The following is a 22,319-nucleotide window of genomic DNA, read 5'->3' as shown; positions in this document are numbered from 1 at the left end:
CGTAACCCCACACTACTGTCCCCTGGATTATTAACCCAGTAACATAACCCCACACTGCTGTCCCCTGGAGTATTTACCCAGTAACATAAACCCACACTGCTGTCCCCTGGATTATTAACCCAGTAACGTAACCCCACACTGCTGTACCCTGGATTATTAACCCAGTAACATAACCCCACACTGCTGTCCCCTGGATTATTAACCCAGTAACATAACCCCACACTGCTGTCCCCTGGATTATTAACCCAGTAACATAACCCCACACTGTCATCCCCTGGATTATTAACCCAGTAACATAACCCCACACTGCTGTACCCTGGGTTATTAACCCAGTAACATAACCCCACACTGCCGTCCTCTGGATTATTAACCCTACACTGATGTATCGTGGATTAATCCAGTCACGTAATTCCCGTAGCACTGGAGCTGCGTTATGGGATTTCTGTTTAATCTTCTCTCCCCTGTAATATATCTCTGATTCCTCTCTCGGTAGTTATCGGCGACGATTTTAAACGCGGGCTCTCTGGAGGGGAACGTAAACGCGCCAATATTGCCTGTGAGCTTTTGTCTGACCCAGCTGTCATGCTGCTTGATGTAAGTATGTCCCAGGATTGCATCCTCACCTTTCCCCCATTCCCATTCTCCCAGCGTTCCCTTGTGGTCCTGCCTCTTCCATCCAGTTCCCTCATTCCCCTACTGTTTCCGCCCTCTGCCCCTCACTGCCCCGTACCCTCGCTCTTTGTCTGCTCTCCCTCCTCCTCTCTCCCTCGCTCATTTTTCTCGTCCTTCCTTGCTCTCCTCTGCTCCCTCAGTGAGGGAAAGGTCTGGAGATTTCCATTTTCTGATCTATGTCCTTCAATGTTGCAATAATGTGGGTTTTTTTTTATTGTTGTGCAATCGAAGATATATTTGACAGTTCCCGCATTGACGCAAGTCCAAGCCAGACACGTCACTGACAGGAACACAGAAATAGCTGGAGAAACTCGGCAGGTCTGGCAATATCTCTGAAAGAAAGCAAAGTTACCTTTTCAGGTCTGTTCCATCGGAACACGTTGTTCGAGCTAATCAAAGAGTTCCAGAACTTTTATTTCAACTTCCTTGACAGGCCATGTCAGAATTATTCAAAGTGATAACTTATTACTTTGGCGTTTGGTATGCTTTCCTTTATTGATCAGAGTATTGAGTACAGGGGTTGGGAGGTCATGTTGCGGTTGTACAGGACATTGGTTAGGCCCCTGTTGGAATATTGGGTGCAATTCTGGTCTCCTTCCTATCGGAAAGATGTTGTGAAACTTGAAAGGGTTCAGGAAAGATTTACAAGGATGTTGCCAGGGTTGGAGGGTCTGAGCTACAGGGAGACGCTGAACAGGCTGGGGCTGTTTTCCCTGGAGCGTCGGAGGCTGAGGGGTGACCTTATAGAGGTTTATAAAATCATGAGGGACATGGATAGGGTAAATAGGCAAAGTCTTTTCCCTGGGGTGGGGAATGCAGAACTAGAGGGGCATAGGTTTAGGGTGAGAGGGGAAAGATATAAAAGAGACCTAAGGGGCAACTTTTTCCCCCAGAGGGTGGTACGTGTGTGGAATGAGCTGCCAGAGGATGTGGTGGGGGCTGGTACAATGACAACATTTAAGAGGCATTTGGATGGGGATATGGATAGGAAGGGTTTGGGGGGATATGGGCCGGGTGCTGGCAGGTGGGACTAGATTGGGTTGGGATATCTGAGTCAGCATAGACGGGTTGGGCCGAAGGGTCTTTTTTCATGCTGTACATCTGTCTCGAGGATACATCCAAGCGGTGAAAAGAGTTTGGGTGGGTGGGTGGGTGGGTGGGGGGGTCCTGTTTGAGAATCCCTGAGTGCGTGAGACACTCTCTTGATGGTGTTCAGTTCCAGGAACACTGGGTAGCGTCGGTCGGCCGTGTTCCTGGGAGAAAACACGCTTCTTGCGCCCGGGGTCGAGGAGGGGTCATACTCGATCAGAGTCCCCCCATGAGCAGCACCCTCCCCTGGGTGACGTCGCGTGTGTGTGTGTGTGTGTGTGTGTGTGTGTGTGTGAGGGCACAGCAGGATCCCACAGGAGAACAGGCTCCAGGAGAGAGCAGGGAATGCTGATGCTGGAGATCAGAGTCGAGAGAGTGTGGCGCTGGGAAAGCGCAGCAGATCAGGCAGCATCCGGGGAGCAGGAGAATCGACGTTTCGGGCACTCTCCCTCATCAGGGACGAGGCCTGGAGAGCTGGGTCCCTGGGTCACACCCATGCGCTTGGACGCCGCGTCCCCGCTTTGGGAAGCACTGAGTTCCTCCCGAGATTGGTTTTCCTCAGAGGGGACACTCGATCCCTATGGATCACGCGGAGCAGGGCTACCTCAGTCTGTGGTGACAGGGAGCTCCGGGAGATGGTGGGATGCGCTCAGATCACAGCCTCCTCTTCATCGTGTCTTCCTCAATCGCTCTTCTCTCCTCCTTTCCTTCGCTCACTCATTCCCTACCATTCTCTCCCACTTTCTCTCCTTCCATCAGTCTCTCCCTCTCCCACATTCCCCCTCTCCCTCCCTCTCCCCCCCCAGCCCTGGGCAGTGGGTGCACACTCAGTGAGGTGTATTCTCTCGTGGACAGGAGCCGACCTCGGGCCTAGACTCCAGTACGGCCTACAGCCTGTGCTGCACCCTCAGGCGGTACGTGCTGAGACACTGCAAGACTGTGGTCTCCTCCATCCACCAGCCGTCCTCCCAGATCTACCACATGTTCGACAAGATCCTGCTGATGAGCGACGGAGAGGTACACCCCCGGGTCAGCCCACAACACACAGACACACACACACACACACAGACAGACACACACACAGACACACAGACACAGACACAGACACAGACACAGACACAGACACAGACACAGACACAGACACAGACACAGACACAGACACAGACACAGACACACACAGACACACACAACACAGTCACACACACACACACACACACTCACAACACAGTCACACACACACAGACACACACAGACACACACAGACACAACACAGACACACACACACACACACAACACAGTCACACACACACACACACACTCACAACACAGTCACACACACACACACTCACTCACACACAGACACACAGACACACACACACAGACACACAGACACACACACACAGACACACACTCTCACACAGACACAGACACACACACACACACACTCACAACACAGTCTCACACAGTCACACACAAGCTCACACTCACCAGCACTCACACACAGTCTCACACAATCACATACACGCTCACTCGCACTCACACCCACACAGTCATACTCTCACGCGCTCACACACACACAGTCACGCTCACACACACACAAAAACACAAGCTCACACTCACTCGCACTCACACACAGTCTCACACAATCACATACACGCGCACACACTCACGCACTCACACACGCTCACTCGCACTCACATGCTCTCACAGTCACACACACACAGTCACACACAGACACAGACAGTCAGACACACACACACAGTCACACACACACACACAGTCACACACACACACACAGTCACACACACAGTCAGAGACACACACACAGTCAGACACAGTCACACACAAAACACAGTCTCACACACACACACACACACAATCTCTCTCACACACAGTCTCACACAGAATCTTATATTCACACACACACACTCACATTGTATTCCCAGTGTCAGTACTGATCACACCCAGTACAGGGACAGCATGGGGTTAGATACAGCGTAAAGCTCTCTCTACACTGTCCCCCCATCAAACACCTCCAGGACATGGACAGCATGGGGTTAGATACAGAGTAAAGCTCCCTCTACACTGTCCCCACCAAACACTCCCAGGACAGGGACAGCATGGGGTTAGATACAGAGTAAAGCTCCCTCTACACTGTCCCCCATCAAACACTCCCAGGGACAGGGACAGTTAGGGGTTAGATACAGAGTAAAGCTCCCTCTACACTGTCCCCACCAAACACTCCCAGGACAGGGACAGCATGGGGTTAGATACAGAGTAAAGCTCCCTCTACACTGTCCCCCATCAAACACACCCAGGACAGGGACAGCACGGGGTTAGATAGAGAGTAAAGCTCCCTCTACACTGTCCCCCATCAAACACTCCCAGGGACAGGGACAGCACGGGGTTAGATACAGAGTAAAGCTCCCTCTACATTGTCCCCCATCAAACACACCCAGGACAGGGACAGCACGGGGGTTAGATACAGAGTAAAGCTCCCTCTACATTGTCCCCCATCAAACACTCCCAGGGACAGGGAGTGGGACAGGGAGAGGGACAGGAAGAGCCCGGGGTATATGTGAGCCATTCCTCTCTCTCTCCCCCTGTTACAGATTGCCTACTACGGAGCTGCTGCCCAGATCCTGGACTTTTTTGGAGCATTGGGTCTGCACTGTAACCCACACTACAACCCTGCGGACTTCATCTGTGAGTACTCCAACCCTACAGGCCCTGTCCCTCTGTCAGCCCCTTCCCCAGTCTGTCCCTCAGTCAGCCCCTTCCCCAGTCTGTCTCACAGTCAGCCCCCTTCCCCAGTCTGTCCCTCTGTCAGCCCCCTTCCCCAGTCTGTCCCTCTGTCAGCCCCTTCCCCAGTCTGTCCCACAGTCAGCCCCTTCCCCAGTCTGTCCCACAGTCAGCCCCCTTCCCCATCTGTCGCTCTCTCAGCCCCTTCCCCAGTCTGTCTCACAGTCAGCCCCTTCCCCAGTCTGTCCCACAGTCAGCCCCTTCCCCAGTCTGTCCCACAGTCAGCCCCTTCCCCAGTCTGTCCCTCTGTCAGCCCCCTTCCCCATCTGTCGCTCTCTCAGCCCCTTCCCCAGTCTGTCCCACAGTCAGCCCCTTCCCCAGTCTGTCCCTCTGTCAGCTCCTTCCTCAGTCTGTCCCTCTCTCAGCCCCTTCCCCAGTCTGTCTCACAGTCAGCCCCTTCCCCAGTCTGTCCCACAGTCAGCCCCTTCCCCAGTCTGTCCCTCTGTCAGCCCCCTTCCCCAGTCTGTCCCTCTGTCAGCCCCCTTCCCCATCTGTCGCTCTCTCAGCCCCTTCCCCAGTCTGTCCCTCTGTCAGCCCCTTCCCCAGTACGTCCCACAGTCAGCCCCTTCCCCAGTACGTCCCACAGTCAGCCCCTTCCCCAGTACGTCCCACAGTCAGCCCCCTTCCCCATCTGTCGCTCTCTCAGCCCCATTCCCCAGTCTGTCTCACAGTCAGCCCCTTCCCCAGCTGTCGCTCTCTCAGCCCCTTCCCCAGTCTGTCCCACAGTCAACCCCCTTCCCCAGCTGTCGCTCTCTCAGCCCCTTCCCCAGTCTGTCTCACAGTCAGCCCCCTTCCCCAGTCTGTCCCTCTCTCAGCCCCTTCCCCAGTCTGTCTCACAGTCAGCCCCTTCCCCAGTCTGTCTCACAGTCAGCCCCTTCCCCAGTCTGTCCCACTGTCAGCCCCCTTCCCCAGTCTGTCCCTCTGTCAGACCCTTCCCCAGTCTTTCCCTCTCTCAGCCCCCTCCCCAGTCTTTCCCTCTCTCAGCCCCCTCCCCAGTCTTTCCCTCTCTCAGCCCCTTCCCCAGTCTGTCCCTCTCTCAGACCCCTTCCCCAGTCTGTCCCTCTCTCAGACCCCTTCCCCAGTCTGTCCCTCTCTCAGCCCCTTCCCCAGTCTGTCCCACAGTCAGCCCCTTCCCCAGTCTGTCACACAGTCAGCCCCTTCCCCAGACTGTCCCTCTCTCAGCCCCTTACCCAGTCCGTCCATCTGTCAGCCCCTTTCCCCAGTCTTTCCCTCTCTCAGCCCCCTTCCCCAGTCTGTCCCTCTGTCAGCCCCTTCCCCAGTCTGTCCCTCTCTCAGCCCCCTTCCCCAGTCTGTCCCTCTGTCAGCCCCTTCCCCAGTCTGTCCCTCTCTCAGCCCCTTCCCCAGACTGTCTCACAGTCAGCCCCTTCCCCAGTCTGTCCCTCTCTCAGCCCCATCCCCAGTCTGTCCCTCTCTCAGCCCCATCCCCAGTCTGTCCCTCTCTCAGCCCCTTCCCCAGTCTGTCCCACAGTCAGCCCCATCCCCAGTCTGTCCCACAGTCAGCCCCATCCCCAGTCTGTCCCTCTCTCAGCCCCCTTCCCCAGTCTGTCCCACAGTCAGCCCCTTCCCCAGTCTGTCCATCTGTCAGCCCCTTCCCCAGTCTGTCCATCTGTCAGCCCCTTCCCCAGTCTGTCCATCTGTCAGCCCCTTCCCCAGTCTGTCCATCTGTCAGCCCCTTCCCAAGTCTGTCTCACTGTCAGCCCCTTCCCAAGTCTGTCCCTCTGTCAGCCCCTTCCCAAGTCTGTCCCACAGTCAGCCCCTTCCCCAGTCTGTCCCTCTCTCAGCCCCTTCCCAAGTCTGTCCCACAGTCAGCCCCCTTCCCCAGTCTGTCCCTCTCTCAGCCCCTTCCCCAGTCTGTCCCACAGTCAGCCCCCTTCCCAAGTCTGTCCCTCTGTCAGCCCCTTCCCCAGTCTGTCTCACAGTCAGCCCCATCCCCAGTCTGTCCCTCTCTCAGCCCCTTCCCCAGTCTGTCTCACAGTCAGCCCCTTCCCCAGTCTGTCCCACAGTCAGCCCCCTTCCCCAGTCTGTCCCTCTCTCAGCCCCTTCCCCAGTCTGTTCCCACAGTCAGCCCCTTCCCCAGTCTGTCCCTCTCTCAGCCCCTTCCCCAGTCTGTCCCACAGTCAGCCCCCTTCCCCAGTCTGTCTCACAGTCAGCCCCATTCCCCAGTCTGTCCCTCTCTCAGCCCCTTCCCCAGTCTGTCCCTCTCTCAGCCCCCTTCCCCAGTCTGTCCCACAGTCAGCCCCTTCCCCAGTCTGTCTCACAGTCAGCCCCCTTCCCCAGTCTGTCCCACAGTCAGCCCCCTTCCCCAGTCTGTCCCACAGTCAGCCCCCTTCCCCAGTCTGTCCCTCTCTCAGCCCCTTGCCCAGTCTGTCCCTCTCTCAGCCCCTTGCCCAGTCTGTCCCACAGTCAGCCCCTTCCCCAGTCTGTCCCACAGTCAGCCCCTTCCCCAGTCTGTCCCACAGTCAGCCCCTTCCCCAGTCTGTCCCTCTGTCAGCCCCTTCCCCAGTCTGTCCCACAGTCAGCCCCTTCCCCAGTCTGTCCCTCTCTCAGCCCCTTCCCCAGTCTGTCCCTCTCTCAGCCCCTTCCCCAGTCTGTCCCTCTCTCAGCCCCTTCCCCAGTCTGTCCCACAGTCAGCCCCTTCCCCAGTCTGTCCCTCTCTCAGCCCCTTCCCCAGTCTGTCCCTCTCTCAGCCCCTTCCCCAGTCTGTCCCACAGTCAGCCCCCTTCCCCAGTCTGTCCCACAGTCAGCCCCTTCCCCAGTCTGTCCCTCTCTCAGCCCCCTTCCCCAGTCTGTCCCTCTCTCAGCCCCTTCCCAAGTCTGTCCCACAGTCAGCCCCCTTCCCCAGTCTGTCCCTCTCTCAGCCCCTTCCCCAGTCTGTCCCACAGTCAGCCCCTTCCCCAGTCTGTCTCACAGTCAGCCCCCTTCCCCAGTCTGTCCCTCTCTCAGCCCCTTCCCCAGTCTGTCTCACAGTCAGCCCCTTCCCCAGTCTGTCTCACAGTCAGCCCCTTCCCAGGTCTGTCCCTCTGTCAGCCCCTTCCCAAGTCTGTCCCACAGTCAGCCCCTTCCCCAGTCTGTCCCTCTCTCAGCCCCTTCCCCAGTCTGTCCCACAGTCAGCCCCCTTCCCCAGTCTGTCCCTCTCTCAGCCCCTTCCCCAGTCTGTCCCACAGTCAGCCCCTTCCCCAGTCTGTCCCACAGTCAGCCCCTTCCCCAGTCTGTCTCACAGTCAGCCCCATTCCCCAGTCTGTCCCTCTCTCAGCCCCTTCCCCAGTCTGTCTCACAGTCAGCCCCTTCCCCAGTCTGTCTCACAGTCAGCCCCATTCCCCAGTCTGTCCCTCTCTCAGCCCCTTCCCCAGTCTGTCTCACAGTCAGCCCCTTCCCCAGTCTGTCTCACAGTCAGCCCCTTCCCCAGTCTGTCTCACAGTCAGCCCCATTCCCCAGTCTGTCTCACAGTCAGCCCCATTCCCCAGTCTGTCCCTCTCTCAGCCCCTTCCCCAGTCTGTCCCTCTCTCAGCCCCCTTCCCCAGTCTGTCCCTCTCTCAGCCCCTTCCCCAGTCTGTCCCTCTGTCAGCCCCCTTCCCCAGTCTGTCCCACAGTCAGCCCCATCCCCAGTCTGTCCCTCTCTCAGCCCCATCCCCAGTCTGTCCCTCTCTCAGCCCCTTCCCCAGTCTGTCCCACAGTCAGCCCCTTCCCCAGTCTGTCCCACAGTCAGCCCCATCCCCAGTCTGTCCCTCTCTCAGCCCCTTCCCCAGTCTGTCTCACAGTCAGCCCCTTCCCCAGTCTGTCCCTCTGTCAGCCCCTTCCCAAGTCTGTCCCTCTGTCAGCCCCTTCCCAAGTCTGTCCCACAGTCAGCCCCTTCCCCAGTCTGTCCCTCTCTCAGCCCCTTCCCAAGTCTGTCCCACAGTCAGCCCCCTTCCCCAGTCTGTCCCTCTCTCAGCCCCTTCCCCAGTCTGTCCCTCTCTCAGCCCCTTCCCCAGTCTGTCCCACAGTCAGCCCCCTTCCCAAGTCTGTCCCTCTGTCAGCCCCTTCCCAAGTCTGTCCCACAGTCAGCCCCTTCCCCAGTCTGTCCCTCTCTCAGCCCCTTCCCCAGTCTGTCCCTCTCTCAGCCCCTTCCCCAGTCTGTCTCACAGTCAGCCCCTTCCCCAGTCTGTCCCTCTCTCAGCCCCTTCCCCAGTCTGTCCCTCTCTCAGCCCCCTTCCCCAGTCTGTCCCACAGTCAGCCCCCTTCCCCAGTCTGTCCCTCTCTCAGCCCCTTCCCCAGTCTGTCCCACAGTCAGCCCCTTCCCCAGTCTGTCCCTCTCTCAGCCCCTTCCCCAGTCTGTCCCACAGTCAGCCCCCTTCCCCAGTCTGTCTCACAGTCAGCCCCATTCCCCAGTCTGTCTCACAGTCAGCCCCCTTCCCCAGTCTGTCCCTCTCTCAGCCCCTTCCCCAGTCTGTCTCACAGTCAGCCCCATTCCCCAGTCTGTCTCACAGTCAGCCCCCTTCCCCAGTCTGTCTCACAGTCAGCCCCCTTCCCCAGTCTGTCTCACAGTCAGCCCCCTTCCCCAGTCTGTCTCACAGTCAGACCCTTCCCCAGTCTGTCCCTCTCTCAGCCCCTTCCCCAGTCTGTCCCTCTCTCAGCCCCTTCCCCAGTCTGTCCCACAGTCAGCCCCTTCCCCAGTCTGTCCCACAGTCAGCCCCTTCCCCAGTCTGTCCCTCTCTCAGCCCCTTCCCCAGTCTGTCCCTCTCTCAGCCCCTTCCCCAGTCTGTCCCTCTGTCAGCCCCCTTCCCCAGTCTGTCCCACAGTCAGCCCCTTCCCAAGTCTGTCCCTCTCTCAGCCCCTTCCCCAGTCTGTCCCTCTCTCAGCCCCTTCCCCAGTCTGTCCCACAGTCAGCCCCTTCCCCAGTCTGTCCCACAGTCAGCCCCTTCCCCAGTCTGTCCCACAGTCAGCCCCTTCCCCAGTCTGTCTCACAGTCAGCCCCTTCCCCAGTCTGTCCCTCTCTCAGCCCCTTCCCCAGTCTGTCTCACAGTCAGCCCCTTCCCCAGTCTGTCCCTCTCTCAGCCCCTTCCCCAGTCTGTCTCACAGTCAGCCCCTTCCCCAGTCTGTCCCTCTCTCAGCCCCTTCCCCAGTCTGTCCCTCTCTCAGCCCCTTCCCCAGTCTGTCTCACAGTCAGCCCCTTCCCCAGTCTGTCCCTCTCTCAGCCCCTTCCCCAGTCTGTCTCACAGTCAGCCCCTTCACCAGTTTGTCCCACAGTCAGCCCCCTTCCCCAGTCTGTCCCACAGTCAGCCCCCTTCCCCAGTCTGTCCCTCTCTCAGCCCCTTCCCCAGTCTGTCCCTCTCTCAGCCCTTTCCCCAGTCTGTCCCTCTCTCAGCCCCTTCCCCAGTCTGTCCCTCTCTCAGCCCCTTCCCCAGTCTGTCCCACAGTCAGCCCCCTTCCCCAGTCTGTCCCACAGTCAGCCCCCTTCCCCAGTCTGTCCCACAGTCAGCCCCCTTCCCCAGTCTGTCCCACAGTCAGCCCCCTTCCCCAGTCTGTCTCACAGTCAGCCCCATTCCCCAGTCTGTCTCACAGTCAGCCCCATTCCCCAGTCTGTCTCACAGTCAGCCCCATTCCCCAGTCTGTCTCACAGTCAGCCCCTTCCCCAGTCTGTCCCTCTCTCAGCCCCTTCCCCAGTCTGTCCCTCTCTCAGCCCCATTCCCCAGTCTGTCTCACAGTCAGCCCCATTCCCCAGTCTGTCTCACAGTCAGCCCCTTCCCCAGTCTGTCGCTCTGTCAGACCCTTCCCCAGTCTGTCGCTCTGTCAGACCCTTCCCCAGTCTGTCCCTCTGTCAGCCCCTTCCCCAGTCTGTCTCACAGTCAGACCCTTCCCCAGTCTGTCCCACAGTCAGCCCCTTCCCCAGTCTGTCCCACAGTCAGCCCCTTCCCCAGTCTGTCCCTCTCTCAGCCCCTTCCCCAGTCTGTCCCTCTCTCAGCCCCTTCCCCAGTCCGTCCCACAGTCAGCCCCTTCCCCAGTCTGTCCCTCTCTCAGCCCCTTCCCCAGTCTGTCCCTCTGTCAGCCCCCTTCCCCAGTCTGTCCCTCTGTCAGCCCCCTTCCCCAGTCTGTCCCTCTGTCAGCCCCCTTCCCCAGTCTGTCCCTCTCTCAGCCCCTTCCCCAGTCTGTCCCACAGTCAGCCCCTTCCCAAGTCTGTCCCACAGTCAGCCCCTTCCCAAGTCTGTCCCTCTCTCAGCCCCTTCCCAAGTCTGTCCCTCTCTCAGCCCCTTCCCCAGTCTGTCCCACAGTCAGCCCGCTTCCCCAGTCTGTCCCTCTCTCAGCCCCTTCCCCAGTCTGTCTCACAGTCAGCCCCTTCCCCAGTCTGTCCCTCTCTCAGCCCCTTCCCCAGTCTGTCTCACAGTCAGCCCCTTCACCAGTTTGTCCCACAGTCAGCCCCCTTCCCCAGTCTGTCCCACAGTCAGCCCCCTTCCCCAGTCTGTCCCACAGTCAGCCCCCTTCCCCAGTCTGTCCCTCTCTCAGCCCCTTCCCCAGTCTGTCCCTCTCTCAGCCCCTTCCCCAGTCTGTCCCACAGTCAGCCCCCTTCCCCAGTCTGTCCCACAGTCAGCCCCCTTCCCCAGTCTGTCCCACAGTCAGCCCCCTTCCCCAGTCTGTCCCACAGTCAGCCCCCTTCCCCAGTCTGTCCCACAGTCAGCCCCCTTCCCCAGTCTGTCCCACAGTCAGCCCCCTTCCCCAGTCTGTCTCACAGTCAGCCCCATTCCCCAGTCTGTCTCACAGTCAGCCCCATTCCCCAGTCTGTCCCTCTCTCAGCCCCATTCCCCAGTCTGTCTCACAGTCAGCCCCTTCCCCAGTCTGTCGCTCTGTCAGCCCCTTCCCCAGTCTGTCCCTCTCTCAGCCCCATTCCCCAGTCTGTCTCACAGTCAGCCCCTTCCCCAGTCTGTCTCACAGTCAGCCCCTTCCCCAGTCTGTCCCACAGTCAGCCCCTTCCCCAGTCTGTCCCACAGTCAGCCCCTTCCCCAGTCTGTCCCTCTCTCAGCCCCTTCCCCAGTCTGTCCCTCTCTCAGCCCCTTCCCCAGTCTGTCCCTCTGTCAGCCCCCTTCCCCAGTCTGTCCCTCTGTCAGCCCCCTTCCCCAGTCTGTCCCTCTGTCAGCCCCCTTCCCCAGTCTGTCCCTCTGTCAGCCCCCTTCCCCAGTCCGTCCCTCTCTCAGCACCTTCCCCAGTCTGTCCCACAGTCAGCCCCTTCCCCAGTCTGTCCCACAGTCAGCCCCCTTCCCCAGTCTGTCCCTCTCTCAGCCCCATTCCCCAGTCTGTCGCTTAGTCAGCCCCTTCCCCAGTCTGTCCCACAGTCAGCCCCTTCCCCAGTCTGTCCCACAGTCAGCCCCTTCCCCAGTCTGTCCCTCTCTCAGCCCCTTCCCCAGTCTGTCCCTCTGTCAGCCCCTTCCCCAGTCTGTCCCTCTCTCAGCCCCCTTCCCCAGTCTGTCCCTCTGTCAGCCCCCTTCCCCAGTCTGTCCCTCTGTCAGCCCCCTTCCCCAGTCTGTCCCACAGTCAGCCCCTTCCCCAGTCTGTCCCACAGTCAGCCCCTTCCCCAGTCTGTCCCACAGTCAGCCCCTTCCCCAGTCTGTCCCTCTCTCAGCCCCTTCCCCAGTCTGTCCCTCTCTCAGCCCCTTCCCCAGTCTGTCCCTCTGTCAGCCCCCTTCCCCAGTCTGTCCCTCTGTCAGCCCCCTTCCCCAGTCCGTCCCTCTCTCAGCACCTTCCCCAGTCTGTCCCACAGTCAGCCCCTTCCCCAGTCTGTCCCACAGTCAGCCCCTTCCCCAGTCTGTCCCTCTCTCAGCCCCTTCCCCAGTCTGTCCCTCTCTCAGCCCCTTCCCCAGTCTGTCCCTCTGTCAGCCCCCTTCCCCAGTCTGTCCCTCTGTCAGCCCCCTTCCCCAGTCCGTCCCTCTCTCAGCACCTTCCCCAGTCTGTCCCACAGTCAGCCCCTTCCCCAGTCTGTCCCACAGTCAGCCCCCTTCCCCAGTCTGTCCCTCTCTCAGCCCCATTCCCCAGTCTGTCGCTTAGTCAGCCCCTTCCCCAGTCTGTCCCACAGTCAGCCCCTTCCCCAGTCTGTCCCACAGTCAGCCCCTTCCCCAGTCTGTCCCTCTCTCAGCCCCTTCCCCAGTCTGTCCCTCTGTCAGCCCCTTCCCCAGTCTGTCCCTCTCTCAGCCCCCTTCCCCAGTCTGTCCCTCTGTCAGCCCCTTCCCCAGTCTGTCCCTCTGTCAGCCCCCTTCCCCAGTCTGTCCCTCTGTCAGCCCCTTCCCCAGTCTGTCCCTCTCTCAGCCCCTTCCCCAGTCTGTCCCTCTCTCAGCCCCTTCCCCAGTCTGTCCCTCTCTCAGCCCCATTCCCCAGTCTGTCTCACAGTCAGCCCCTTCCCCAGTCTGTCTCACAGTCAGCCCCTTCCCCAGTCTGTCTCACAGTCAGCCCCTTCCCCAGTCTGTCTCACAGTCAGCCCCATTCCCCAGTCTGTCTCACAGTCAGCCCCTTCCCCAGTCTGTCCCTCTGTCAGCCCCCTTCCCCAGTCTGTCGCTCTGTCAGCCCCTTCCCCAGTCTGTCCCTCTGTCAGCCCCCTTCCCCAGTCTGTCTCACAGTCAGCCCCATTCCCCAGTCTGTCTCACAGTCAGCCCCTTCCCCAGTCTGTCTCACAGTCAGCCCCATTCCCCAGTCTGTCTCACAGTCAGCCCCTTCCCCAGTCTGTCCCTCTGTCAGCCCCCTTCCCCAGTCTGTCGCTCTGTCAGACCCTTCCCCAGTCTGTCCCTCTGTCAGCCCCCTTCCCCAGTCTGTCTCACAGTCAGCCCCATTCCCCAGTCTGTCTCACAGTCAGCCCCATTCCCCAGTCTGTCTCACAGTCAGCCCCTTCCCCAGTCTGTCTCACAGTCAGCCCCTTCCCCAGTCTGTCTCACAGTCAGCCCCATTCCCCAGTCTGTCTCACAGTCAGCCCCTTCCCCAGTCTGTCCCTCTGTCAGCCCCCTTCCCCAGTCTGTCGCTCTGTCAGCCCCTTCCCCAGTCTGTCCCTCTGTCAGCCCCCTTCCCCAGTCTGTCTCACAGTCAGCCCCATTCCCCAGTCTGTCTCACAGTCAGCCCCATTCCCCAGTCTGTCTCACAGTCAGCCCCTTCCCCAGTCTGTCCCTCTGTCAGCCCCCTTCCCCAGTCTGTCTCACAGTCAGCCCCTTCCCCAGTCTGTCTCACAGTCAGCCCCTTCCCCAGTCTGTCCCTCTCTCAGCCCCATTCCCCAGTCTGTCGCTTTGTCAGCCCCTTCCCCAGTCTGTCTCACAGTCAGCCCCTTCCCCAGTCTGTCCCTCTGTCAGCCCCTTCCCCAGTCTGTCCCACAGTCAGCCCCTTCCCCAGTCTGTCCCACAGTCAGCCCCTTCCCCAGTCTGTCCCTCTCTCAGCCCCTTCCCCAGTCTGTCCCTCTCTCAGCCCCTTCCCCAGTCTGTCCCTCTCTCAGCCCCATTCCCCAGTCTGTCTCACAGTCAGCCCCTTCCCCAGTCTGTCTCACAGTCAGCCCCTTCCCCAGTCTGTCTCACAGTCAGCCCCTTCCCCAGTCTGTCTCACAGTCAGCCCCATTCCCCAGTCTGTCTCACAGTCAGCCCCTTCCCCAGTCTGTCCCTCTGTCAGCCCCCTTCCCCAGTCTGTCGCTCTGTCAGACCCTTCCCCAGTCTGTCCCTCTGTCAGCCCCCTTCCCCAGTCTGTCTCACAGTCAGCCCCATTCCCCAGTCTGTCTCACAGTCAGCCCCATTCCCCAGTCTGTCTCACAGTCAGCCCCTTCCCCAGTCTGTCCCTCTGTCAGCCCCTTCCCCAGTCTGTCCCACAGTCAGCCCCTTCCCCAGTCTGTCCCACAGTCAGCCCCTTCCCCAGTCTGTCCCTCTCTCAGCCCCTTCCCCAGTCTGTCCCTCTCTCAGCCCCTTCCCCAGTCTGTCCCTCTCTCAGCCCCATTCCCCAGTCTGTCTCACAGTCAGCCCCTTCCCCAGTCTGTCTCACAGTCAGCCCCTTCCCCAGTCTGTCTCACAGTCAGCCCCTTCCCCAGTCTGTCTCACAGTCAGCCCCATTCCCCAGTCTGTCTCACAGTCAGCCCCTTCCCCAGTCTGTCCCTCTGTCAGCCCCCTTCCCCAGTCTGTCGCTCTGTCAGACCCTTCCCCAGTCTGTCCCTCTGTCAGCCCCCTTCCCCAGTCTGTCTCACAGTCAGCCCCATTCCCCAGTCTGTCTCACAGTCAGCCCCATTCCCCAGTCTGTCTCACAGTCAGCCCCTTCCCCAGTCTGTCCCTCTGTCAGCCCCCTTCCCCAGTCTGTCTCACAGTCAGCCCCTTCCCCAGTCTGTCTCACAGTCAGCCCCTTCCCCAGTCTGTCCCTCTCTCAGCCCCATTCCCCAGTCTGTCGCTTTGTCAGCCCCTTCCCCAGTCTGTCCCTCTGTCAGCCCCCTTCCCCAGTCTGTCTCACAGTCAGCCCCTTCCCCAGTCTGTCCCTCTGTCAGCCCCCTTCCCCAGTCTGTCTCACAGTCAGCCCCTTCCCCAGTCTGTCTCACAGTCAGCCCCTTCCCCAGTCTGTCCCTCTGTCAGCCCCTTCCCCAGTCTGTCCCACAGTCAGCCCCTTCCCCAGTCTGTCCCACAGTCAGCCCCTTCCCCAGTCTGTCCCACAGTCAGCCCCTTCCCCAGTCTGTCCCACAGTCAGCCCCTTCCCCAGTCTGTCCCACAGTCAGCCCCTTCCCCAGTCTGTCTCACAGTCAGCCCCATTCCCCAGTCTGTCCCTCTGTCAGCCCCTTCCCCAGTCTGTCCCACAGTCAGCCCCTTCCCCAGTCTGTCCCTCTCTCAGCCCCTTCCCCAGTCTGTCCCACAGTCAGCCCCTTCCCCAGTCTGTCCCACAGTCAGCCCCTTCCCCAGTCTGTCCCTCTCTCAGCCCCTTCCCCAGTCTGTCCCACAGTCAGCCCCTTCCCCAGTCTGTCCCACAGTCAGCCCCTTCCCCAGTCTGTCCCTCTCTCAGCCCCTTCCCCAGTCTGTCCCTCTCTCAGCCCCTTCCCCAGTCTGTCTCACAGTCAGCCCCCTTCCCCAGTCTGTCCCTCTGTCAGCCCCCTTCCCCAGTCTGTCCCTCTCTCAGCCCCTTCCCCAGTCTGTCTCACAGTCAGCCCCTTCCCCAGTCTGTCCCTCTCTCAGCCCCTTCCCCAGTCTGTCTCACAGTCAGCCCCTTCCCCAGTCTGTCCCTCTCTCAGCCCCTTCCCCAGTCTGTCTCACAGTCAGCCCCTTCACCAGTCTGTCCCACAGTCAGCCCCCTTCCCCAGTCTGTCCCACAGTCAGCCCCCTTCCCCAGTCTGTCCCTCTCTCAGCCCCTTCCCCAGTCTGTCCCTCTCTCAGCCCCTTCCCCAGTCTGTCCCACAGTCAGCCCCCTTCCCCAGTCTGTCCCACAGTCAGCCCCCTTCCCCAGTCTGTCCCACAGTCAGCCCCCTTCCCCAGTCTGTCCCACAGTCAGCCCCCTTCCCCAGTCTGTCCCACAGTCAGCCCCCTTCCCCAGTCTGTCCCACAGTCAGCCCCCTTCCCCAGTCTGTCTCACAGTCAGCCCCCTTCCCCAGTCTGTCTCACAGTCAGCCCCATTCCCCAGTCTGTCCCTCTCTCAGCCCCATTCCCCAGTCTGTCTCACAGTCAGCCCCATTCCCCAGTCTGTCCCTCTCTCAGCCCCATTCCCCAGTCTGTCTCACAGTCAGCCCCTTCCCCAGTCTGTCCCTCTGTCAGCCCCTTCCCCAGTCTGTCCCTCTCTCAGCCCCATTCCCCAGTCTGTCTCACAGTCAGCCCCTTCCCCAGTCTGTCTCACAGTCAGCCCCTTCCCCAGTCTGTCCCACAGTCAGCCCCTTCCCCAGTCTGTCCCACAGTCATCCCTTCCCCAGTCTGTCCCACAGTCAGACCCTTCCCCAGTCTGTCCCACAGTCAGCCCCTTCCCCAGTCTGTCCCACAGTCAGCCCCTTCCCCAGTCTGTCCCACAGTCAGCCCCTTCCCCAGTCTGTCCCTCTCTCAGCCCCTTCCCCAGTCTGTCCCTCTCTCAGCCCCTTCCCCAGTCTGTCCCTCTGTCAGCCCCCTTCCCCAGTCTGTCCCTCTGTCAGCCCCCTTCCCCAGTCCGTCCCTCTCTCAGCACCTTCCCCAGTCTGTCCCACAGTCAGCCCCTTCCCCAGTCTGTCCCACAGTCAGCCCCTTCCCCAGTCTGTCCCTCTCTCAGCCCCTTCCCCAGTCTGTCCCTCTCTCAGCCCCTTCCCCAGTCTGTCCCTCTGTCAGCCCCCTTCCCCAGTCTGTCCCTCTGTCAGCCCCCTTCCCCAGTCCGTCCCTCTCTCAGCACCTTCCCCAGTCTGTCCCACAGTCAGCCCCTTCCCCAGTCTGTCCCACAGTCAGCCCCCTTCCCCAGTCTGTCCCTCTGTCAGCCCCCTTCCCCAGTCTGTCCCTCTGTCAGCCCCCTTCCCCAGTCCGTCCCTCTCTCAGCACCTTCCCCAGTCTGTCCCACAGTCAGCCCCTTCCCCAGTCTGTCCCACAGTCAGCCCCCTTCCCCAGTCTGTCCCACAGTCAGCCCCATTCCCCAGTCTGTCGCTTAGTCAGCCCCTTCCCCAGTCTGTCTCACAGTCAGCCCCTTCCCCAGTCTGTCCCACAGTCAGCCCCTTCCCCAGTCTGTCCCACAGTCAGCCCCTTCCCCAGTCTGTCCCTCTCTCAGCCCCTTCCCCAGTCTGTCCCTCTCTCAGCCCCTTCCCCAGTCTGTCCCTCTCTCAGCCCCCTTCCCCAGTCTGTCCCTCTCTCAGCCCCCTTCCCCAGTCTGTCCCTCTGTCAGCCCCCTTCCCCAGTCTGTCCCTCTGTCAGCCCCCTTCCCCAGTCTGTCCCTCTGTCAGCCCCCTTCCCCAGTCTGTCCCTCTGTCAGCCCCCTTCCCCAGTCTGTCCCTCTGTCAGCCCCCTTCCCCAGTCTGTCCCTCTGTCAGCCCCCTTCCCCAGTCTGTCCCTCTGTCAGCCCCCTTCCCCAGTCTGTCCCTCTCTCAGCCCCTTCCCCAGTCTGTCCCTCTCTCAGCCCCTTCCCCAGTCTGTCCCTCTCTCAGCCCCATTCCCCAGTCTGTCTCACAGTCAGCCCCTTCCCCAGTCTGTCTCACAGTCAGCCCCATTCCCCAGTCTGTCTCACAGTCAGCCCCTTCCCCAGTCTGTCTCACAGTCAGCCCCTTCCCCAGTCTGTCTCACAGTCAGCCCCATTCCCCAGTCTGTCTCACAGTCAGCCCCTTCCCCAGTCTGTCCCTCTGTCAGCCCCCTTCCCCAGTCTGTCGCTCTGTCAGACCCTTCCCCAGTCTGTCCCTCTGTCAGCCCCCTTCCCCAGTCTGTCTCACAGTCAGCCCCATTCCCCAGTCTGTCTCACAGTCAGCCCCATTCCCCAGTCTGTCTCACAGTCAGCCCCTTCCCCAGTCTGTCCCTCTGTCAGCCCCCTTCCCCAGTCTGTCTCACAGTCAGCCCCTTCCCCAGTCTGTCTCACAGTCAGCCCCTTCCCCAGTCTGTCCCTCTCTCAGCCCCATTCCCCAGTCTGTCGCTTTGTCAGCCCCTTCCCCAGTCTGTCTCACAGTCAGCCCCTTCCCCAGTCTGTCCCTCTGTCAGCCCCTTCCCCAGTCTGTCCCACAGTCAGCCCCTTCCCCAGTCTGTCCCACAGTCAGCCCCTTCCCCAGTCTGTCCCACAGTCAGCCCCTTCCCCAGTCTGTCCCACAGTCAGCCCCTTCCCCAGTCTGTCTCACAGTCAGCCCCATTCCCCAGTCTGTCCCTCTGTCAGCCCCCTTCCCCAGTCTGTCCCACAGTCAGCCCCTTCCCCAGTCTGTCCCTCTCTCAGCCCCTTCCCCAGTCTGTCCCACAGTCAGCCCCTTCCCCAGTCTGTCCCACAGTCAGCCCCTTCCCCAGTCTGTCCCTCTCTCAGCCCCTTCCCCAGTCTGTCCCACAGTCAGCCCCTTCCCCAGTCTGTCCCACAGTCAGCCCCTTCCCCAGTCTGTCCCTCTCTCAGCCCCTTCCCCAGTCTGTCCCTCTCTCAGCCCCTTCCCCAGTCTGTCTCACAGTCAGCCCCTTCCCCAGTCTGTCCCTCTGTCAGCCCCTTCCCCAGTCTGTCCCTCTGTCAGCCCCCTTCCCCAGTCTGTCCCTCTGTCAGCCCCCTTCCCCAGTCTGTCCCTCTCTCAGCCCCTTCCCCAGTCCGTCCCACAGTCAGCCCCTTCCCCAGTCCGTCCCACAGTCAGCCCCTTCCCCAGTCTGTCCCTCTGTCAGCCCCTTCCCAAGTCTGTCCCACAGTCAGCCCCCTTCCCCAGTCTGTCCCTCTCTCAGCCCCTTCCCCAGTCTGTCTCACAGTCAGCCCCTTCCCCAGTCTGTCCCACAGTCAGCCCCCTTCCCCAGTCTGTCCCTCTCTCAGCCCATTCCCCAGTCTGTCGCTCTGTCAGCCCCTTCCCCAGTCTGTCCCTCTCTCAGCCCCTTCCCCAGTCTGTCCCTCTCTCAGCCCCTTCCCCAGTCTGTCCCTCTCTCAGCCCCTTTCCCCAGTCTGTCCCTCTCTCAGCCCCTTCCCCAGTCTGTCCCACAGTCAGCCCCTTTCCCCAGTCTGTCCCACAGTCAGCCCCTTTCCCCAGTCTGTCCCTCTCTCAGCCCCTTCCCCAGTCTGTCCCTCTGTCAGCCCCCTTCCCCAGTCTGTCCCTCTGTCAGCCCCCTTCCCCAGTCCGTCCCACAGTCAGCCCCTTCCCCAGTCCGTCCCACAGTCAGCCCCTTTCCCCAGTCTGTCCCTCTGTCAGCCCCTTCCCCAGTCTGTCCCTCTGTCAGCCCCCTTCCCCAGTCTGTCCCTCTGTCAGCCCCCTTCCCCAGTCTGTCCCTCTCTCAGCCCCTTCCCCAGTCTGTCCCTCTCTCAGCCCCTTCCCCAGTCTGTTCCACAGTCAGCCCCTTCCCCAGTCTGTTCCACAGTCAGCCCCTTCCCCAGTCCGTCCCACAGTCAGCCCCTTCCCCAGTCTGTCCCACAGTCAGCCCCTTCCCCAGTCTGTCCCACAGTCAGCCCCTTCCCCAGTCTGTCCCTCTGTCAGGCCCTTCCCAAGTCTGTCCCTCTCTCAGCCCCTTCCCCAGTCTGTCCCACAGTCAGCCCCTTCCCCAGTCTGTCCCACAGTCAGCCCCCTTCCCCAGTCTGTCGCTCTGTCAGCCCCTTCCCCAGTCTGTCCCTCTCTCAGCCCCTTCCCCAGTCTGTCCATCTGTCAGCCCCCTTCCCCAGTCTGTCCCTCTCTCAGCCCCTTCCCCAGTCCGTCCCACAGTCAGCCCCTTCCCCAGTCCGTCCCACAGTCAGCCCCTTCCCCAGTCCGTCCCACAGTCAGCCCCCTTCCCCAGTCTGTCCCTCTGTCAGCCCCTTCCCCAGTCTGTCCCTCTCTCAGCCCCCTTCCCCAGTCTGTCCCACAGTCAGCCCCTTCCCCAGACTGTCTCACAGTCAGCCCCATTCCCCAGTCTGTCCCTCTGTCAGCCCCATTCCCCAGTCTGTCCCACAGTCAGCCCCTTCCCCAGTCTGTCCCTCTGTCAACCCCTTCCCCAGTCCGTCCCTCTGTCAGCCCCTTCCCCAGTCTGTCCCTCTGTCAGCCCCCTTCCCCAGTCCGTCCCACAGTCAGCCCCTTCCCCAGTCTGTCCCTCTGTCAACCCCTTCCCCAGTCCGTCCCACAGTCAGCCCCTTCCCCAGTCCGTCCCACAGTCAGCCCCTTCCCCAGTCTGTCCCTCTCTCAGCCCCTTCCCCAGTCCGTCCCACAGTCAGCCCCTTCCCCAGTCCGTCCCACAGTCAGCCCCTTCCCCAGTCCGTCCCACAGTCAGCCCCCTTCCCCAGTCTGTCCCTCTCTCAGCCCCTTCCCCAGTCTGTCCCTCTCTCAGCCCCTTCCCCAGTCTGTCCCTCTCTCAGCCCCTTCCCCAGTCTGTCTCACAGTCAGCCCCTTCCCCAGTCTGTCCCACAGTCAGCCCCTTCCCCAGTCTGTCCCACAGTCAGCCCCTTCCCCAGACTGTCTCACAGTCAGCCCCTTTCCCCAGTCTGTCCCTCTCTCAGCCCCTTCCCCAGTCTGTCCCTCTCTCAGCCCCTTCCCTAGTCCGTCCCACAGTCAGCCCCTTCCCCAGTCTGTCCCTCTGTCAGCCCCTTCCCCAGTCTGTCCATCTGTCAGTCCCTTCCCCAGTCTGTCCCTCTGTCAGCCCCTTCCCCAGTCTGTCCCTCTCTCAGCCCCTTCCCCAGTCTGTCCCTCTGTCAACCCCTTCCCCAGTCTGTCCCTCTGTCAACCCCTTCCCCAGTCTGTCCCTCTGTCAGCCCCTTCCCCAGTCCGTCCCACAGTCAGCCCCTTCCCCAGTCTGTCCCTCTGTCAACCCCTTCCCCAGTCTGTCCCTCTGTCAGCCCCTTCCCCAGTCCGTCCCACAGTCAGCCCCTTCCCCAGTCTGTCCCTCTGTCAGCCCCTTCCCAAGTCTGTCTCACAGTCAGCCCCTTCCCCAGTCTGTCTCACAGTCAGCCCCATTCCCCAGTCTGTCGCTCTGTCAGCCCCTTCCCCAGTCTGTCCCTCTCTCAGCCCCTTCCCCAGTCTGTCCCACAGTCAGCCCCCTTCCCCAGTCTGTCCCTCTCTCAGCCCCTTCCCCAGTCTGTTCCACAGTCAGCCCCTTCCCCAGTCCGTCCCACAGTCAGCCCCTTCCCCAGTCTGTCCCTCTGTCAGGCCCTTCCCAAGTCTGTCTCACAGTCAGCCCCATTCCCCAGTCTGTCCCTCTCTCAGCCCCTTCCCCAGTCTGTCCCTCTCTCAGCCCCTTCCCCAGTCTGTCCCTCTCTCAGCCCCTTCCCCAGTCTGTCGCTCTGTCAGCCCCTTCCCCAGTCTGTCCCACAGTCAGCCCCTTCCCCAGTCTGTCCCTCTCTCAGCCCCTTCCCCAGTCTGTCCCTCTGTCAGCCCCCTTCCCCAGTCTGTCCCTCTGTCAGCCCCATTCCCCAGTCTGTCCCACAGTCAGCCCCTTCCCCAGTCTGTCCCTCTGTCAGCCCCATTCCCCAGTCCGTCCCACAGTCAGCCCCTTCCCCAGTCCGTCCCACAGTCAGCCCCTTCCCCAGTCCGTCCCACAGTCAGCCCCTTCCCCAGTCTGTCCCTCTGTCAGGCCCTTCCCAAGTCTGTCCCACAGTCAGCCCCTTTCCCCAGTCTGTCCCTCTCTCAGCCCCTTCCCCAGTCTGTCCCTCTGTCAGCCCCTTCCCAAGTCTGTCCCACAGTCAGCCCCCTTCCCCAGTCTGTCCCTCTCTCAGCCCCTTCCCCAGTCTGTCCCTCTCTCAGCCCCTTCCCCAGTCTGTCCCTCTCTCAGCCCCTTCCCCAGTCTGTCGCTCTGTCAGCCCCTTCCCCAGTCTGTCCCACAGTCAGCCCCTTCCCCAGTCTGTCCCTCTGTCAGCCCCTTCCCCAGTCTGTCCCACAGTCAGCCCCTTTCCCCAGTCTGTCCCTCTCTCAGCCCCTTCCCCAGTCTGTCCCTCTGTCAGCCCCTTCCCCAGTCTGTCCCACAGTCAGCCCCTTCCCCAGTCTGTCCCTCTGTCAGCCCCTTCCCAAGTCTGTCCCACAGTCAGCCCCTTCCCCAGTCTGTCCCTCTGTCAGCCCCTTCCCAAGTCTGTCCCACAGTCAGCCCCATTCCCCAGTCTGTCCCTCTCTCAGCCCCTTCCCCAGTCTGTCCCTCTGTCAGCCCCTTCCCCAGTCTGTCCCTCTGTCAGCCCCCTTCCCCAGTCTGTCTCACAGTCAGCCCCTTCCCCAGTCTGTCCCTCTGTCAGCC

General features: G+C 61.1%; 1 protein-coding gene across 2 annotated transcripts in view; it reads left to right on the top strand.

Moving 5' to 3' along the window:
- LOC132808835 (uncharacterized) overlaps positions 1-22,319 on the top strand; it is a 42,681-nt gene that overhangs the window by 3,915 nt on the left and 16,447 nt on the right. For both annotated transcript variants that reach the window (XM_060822275.1, XM_060822276.1), the window contains exons 4-6: positions 494-594; positions 2,617-2,778; positions 4,374-4,467. In XM_060822275.1, coding sequence (XP_060678258.1) covers positions 494-594; positions 2,617-2,778; positions 4,374-4,467 — 357 coding nt within the window. The remainder of the gene's footprint in view (positions 1-493; positions 595-2,616; positions 2,779-4,373; positions 4,468-22,319) is intronic.

This window comes from Hemiscyllium ocellatum (assembly GCF_020745735.1).
Source record: "Hemiscyllium ocellatum isolate sHemOce1 chromosome 40 unlocalized genomic scaffold, sHemOce1.pat.X.cur. SUPER_40_unloc_4, whole genome shotgun sequence".
Classification (NCBI taxonomy): domain Eukaryota; kingdom Metazoa; phylum Chordata; class Chondrichthyes; order Orectolobiformes; family Hemiscylliidae; genus Hemiscyllium; species Hemiscyllium ocellatum.
The sequence above is the reverse complement of the archived record's forward strand: the minus strand, read 5'-3'. Positions and strand labels throughout refer to the sequence as shown.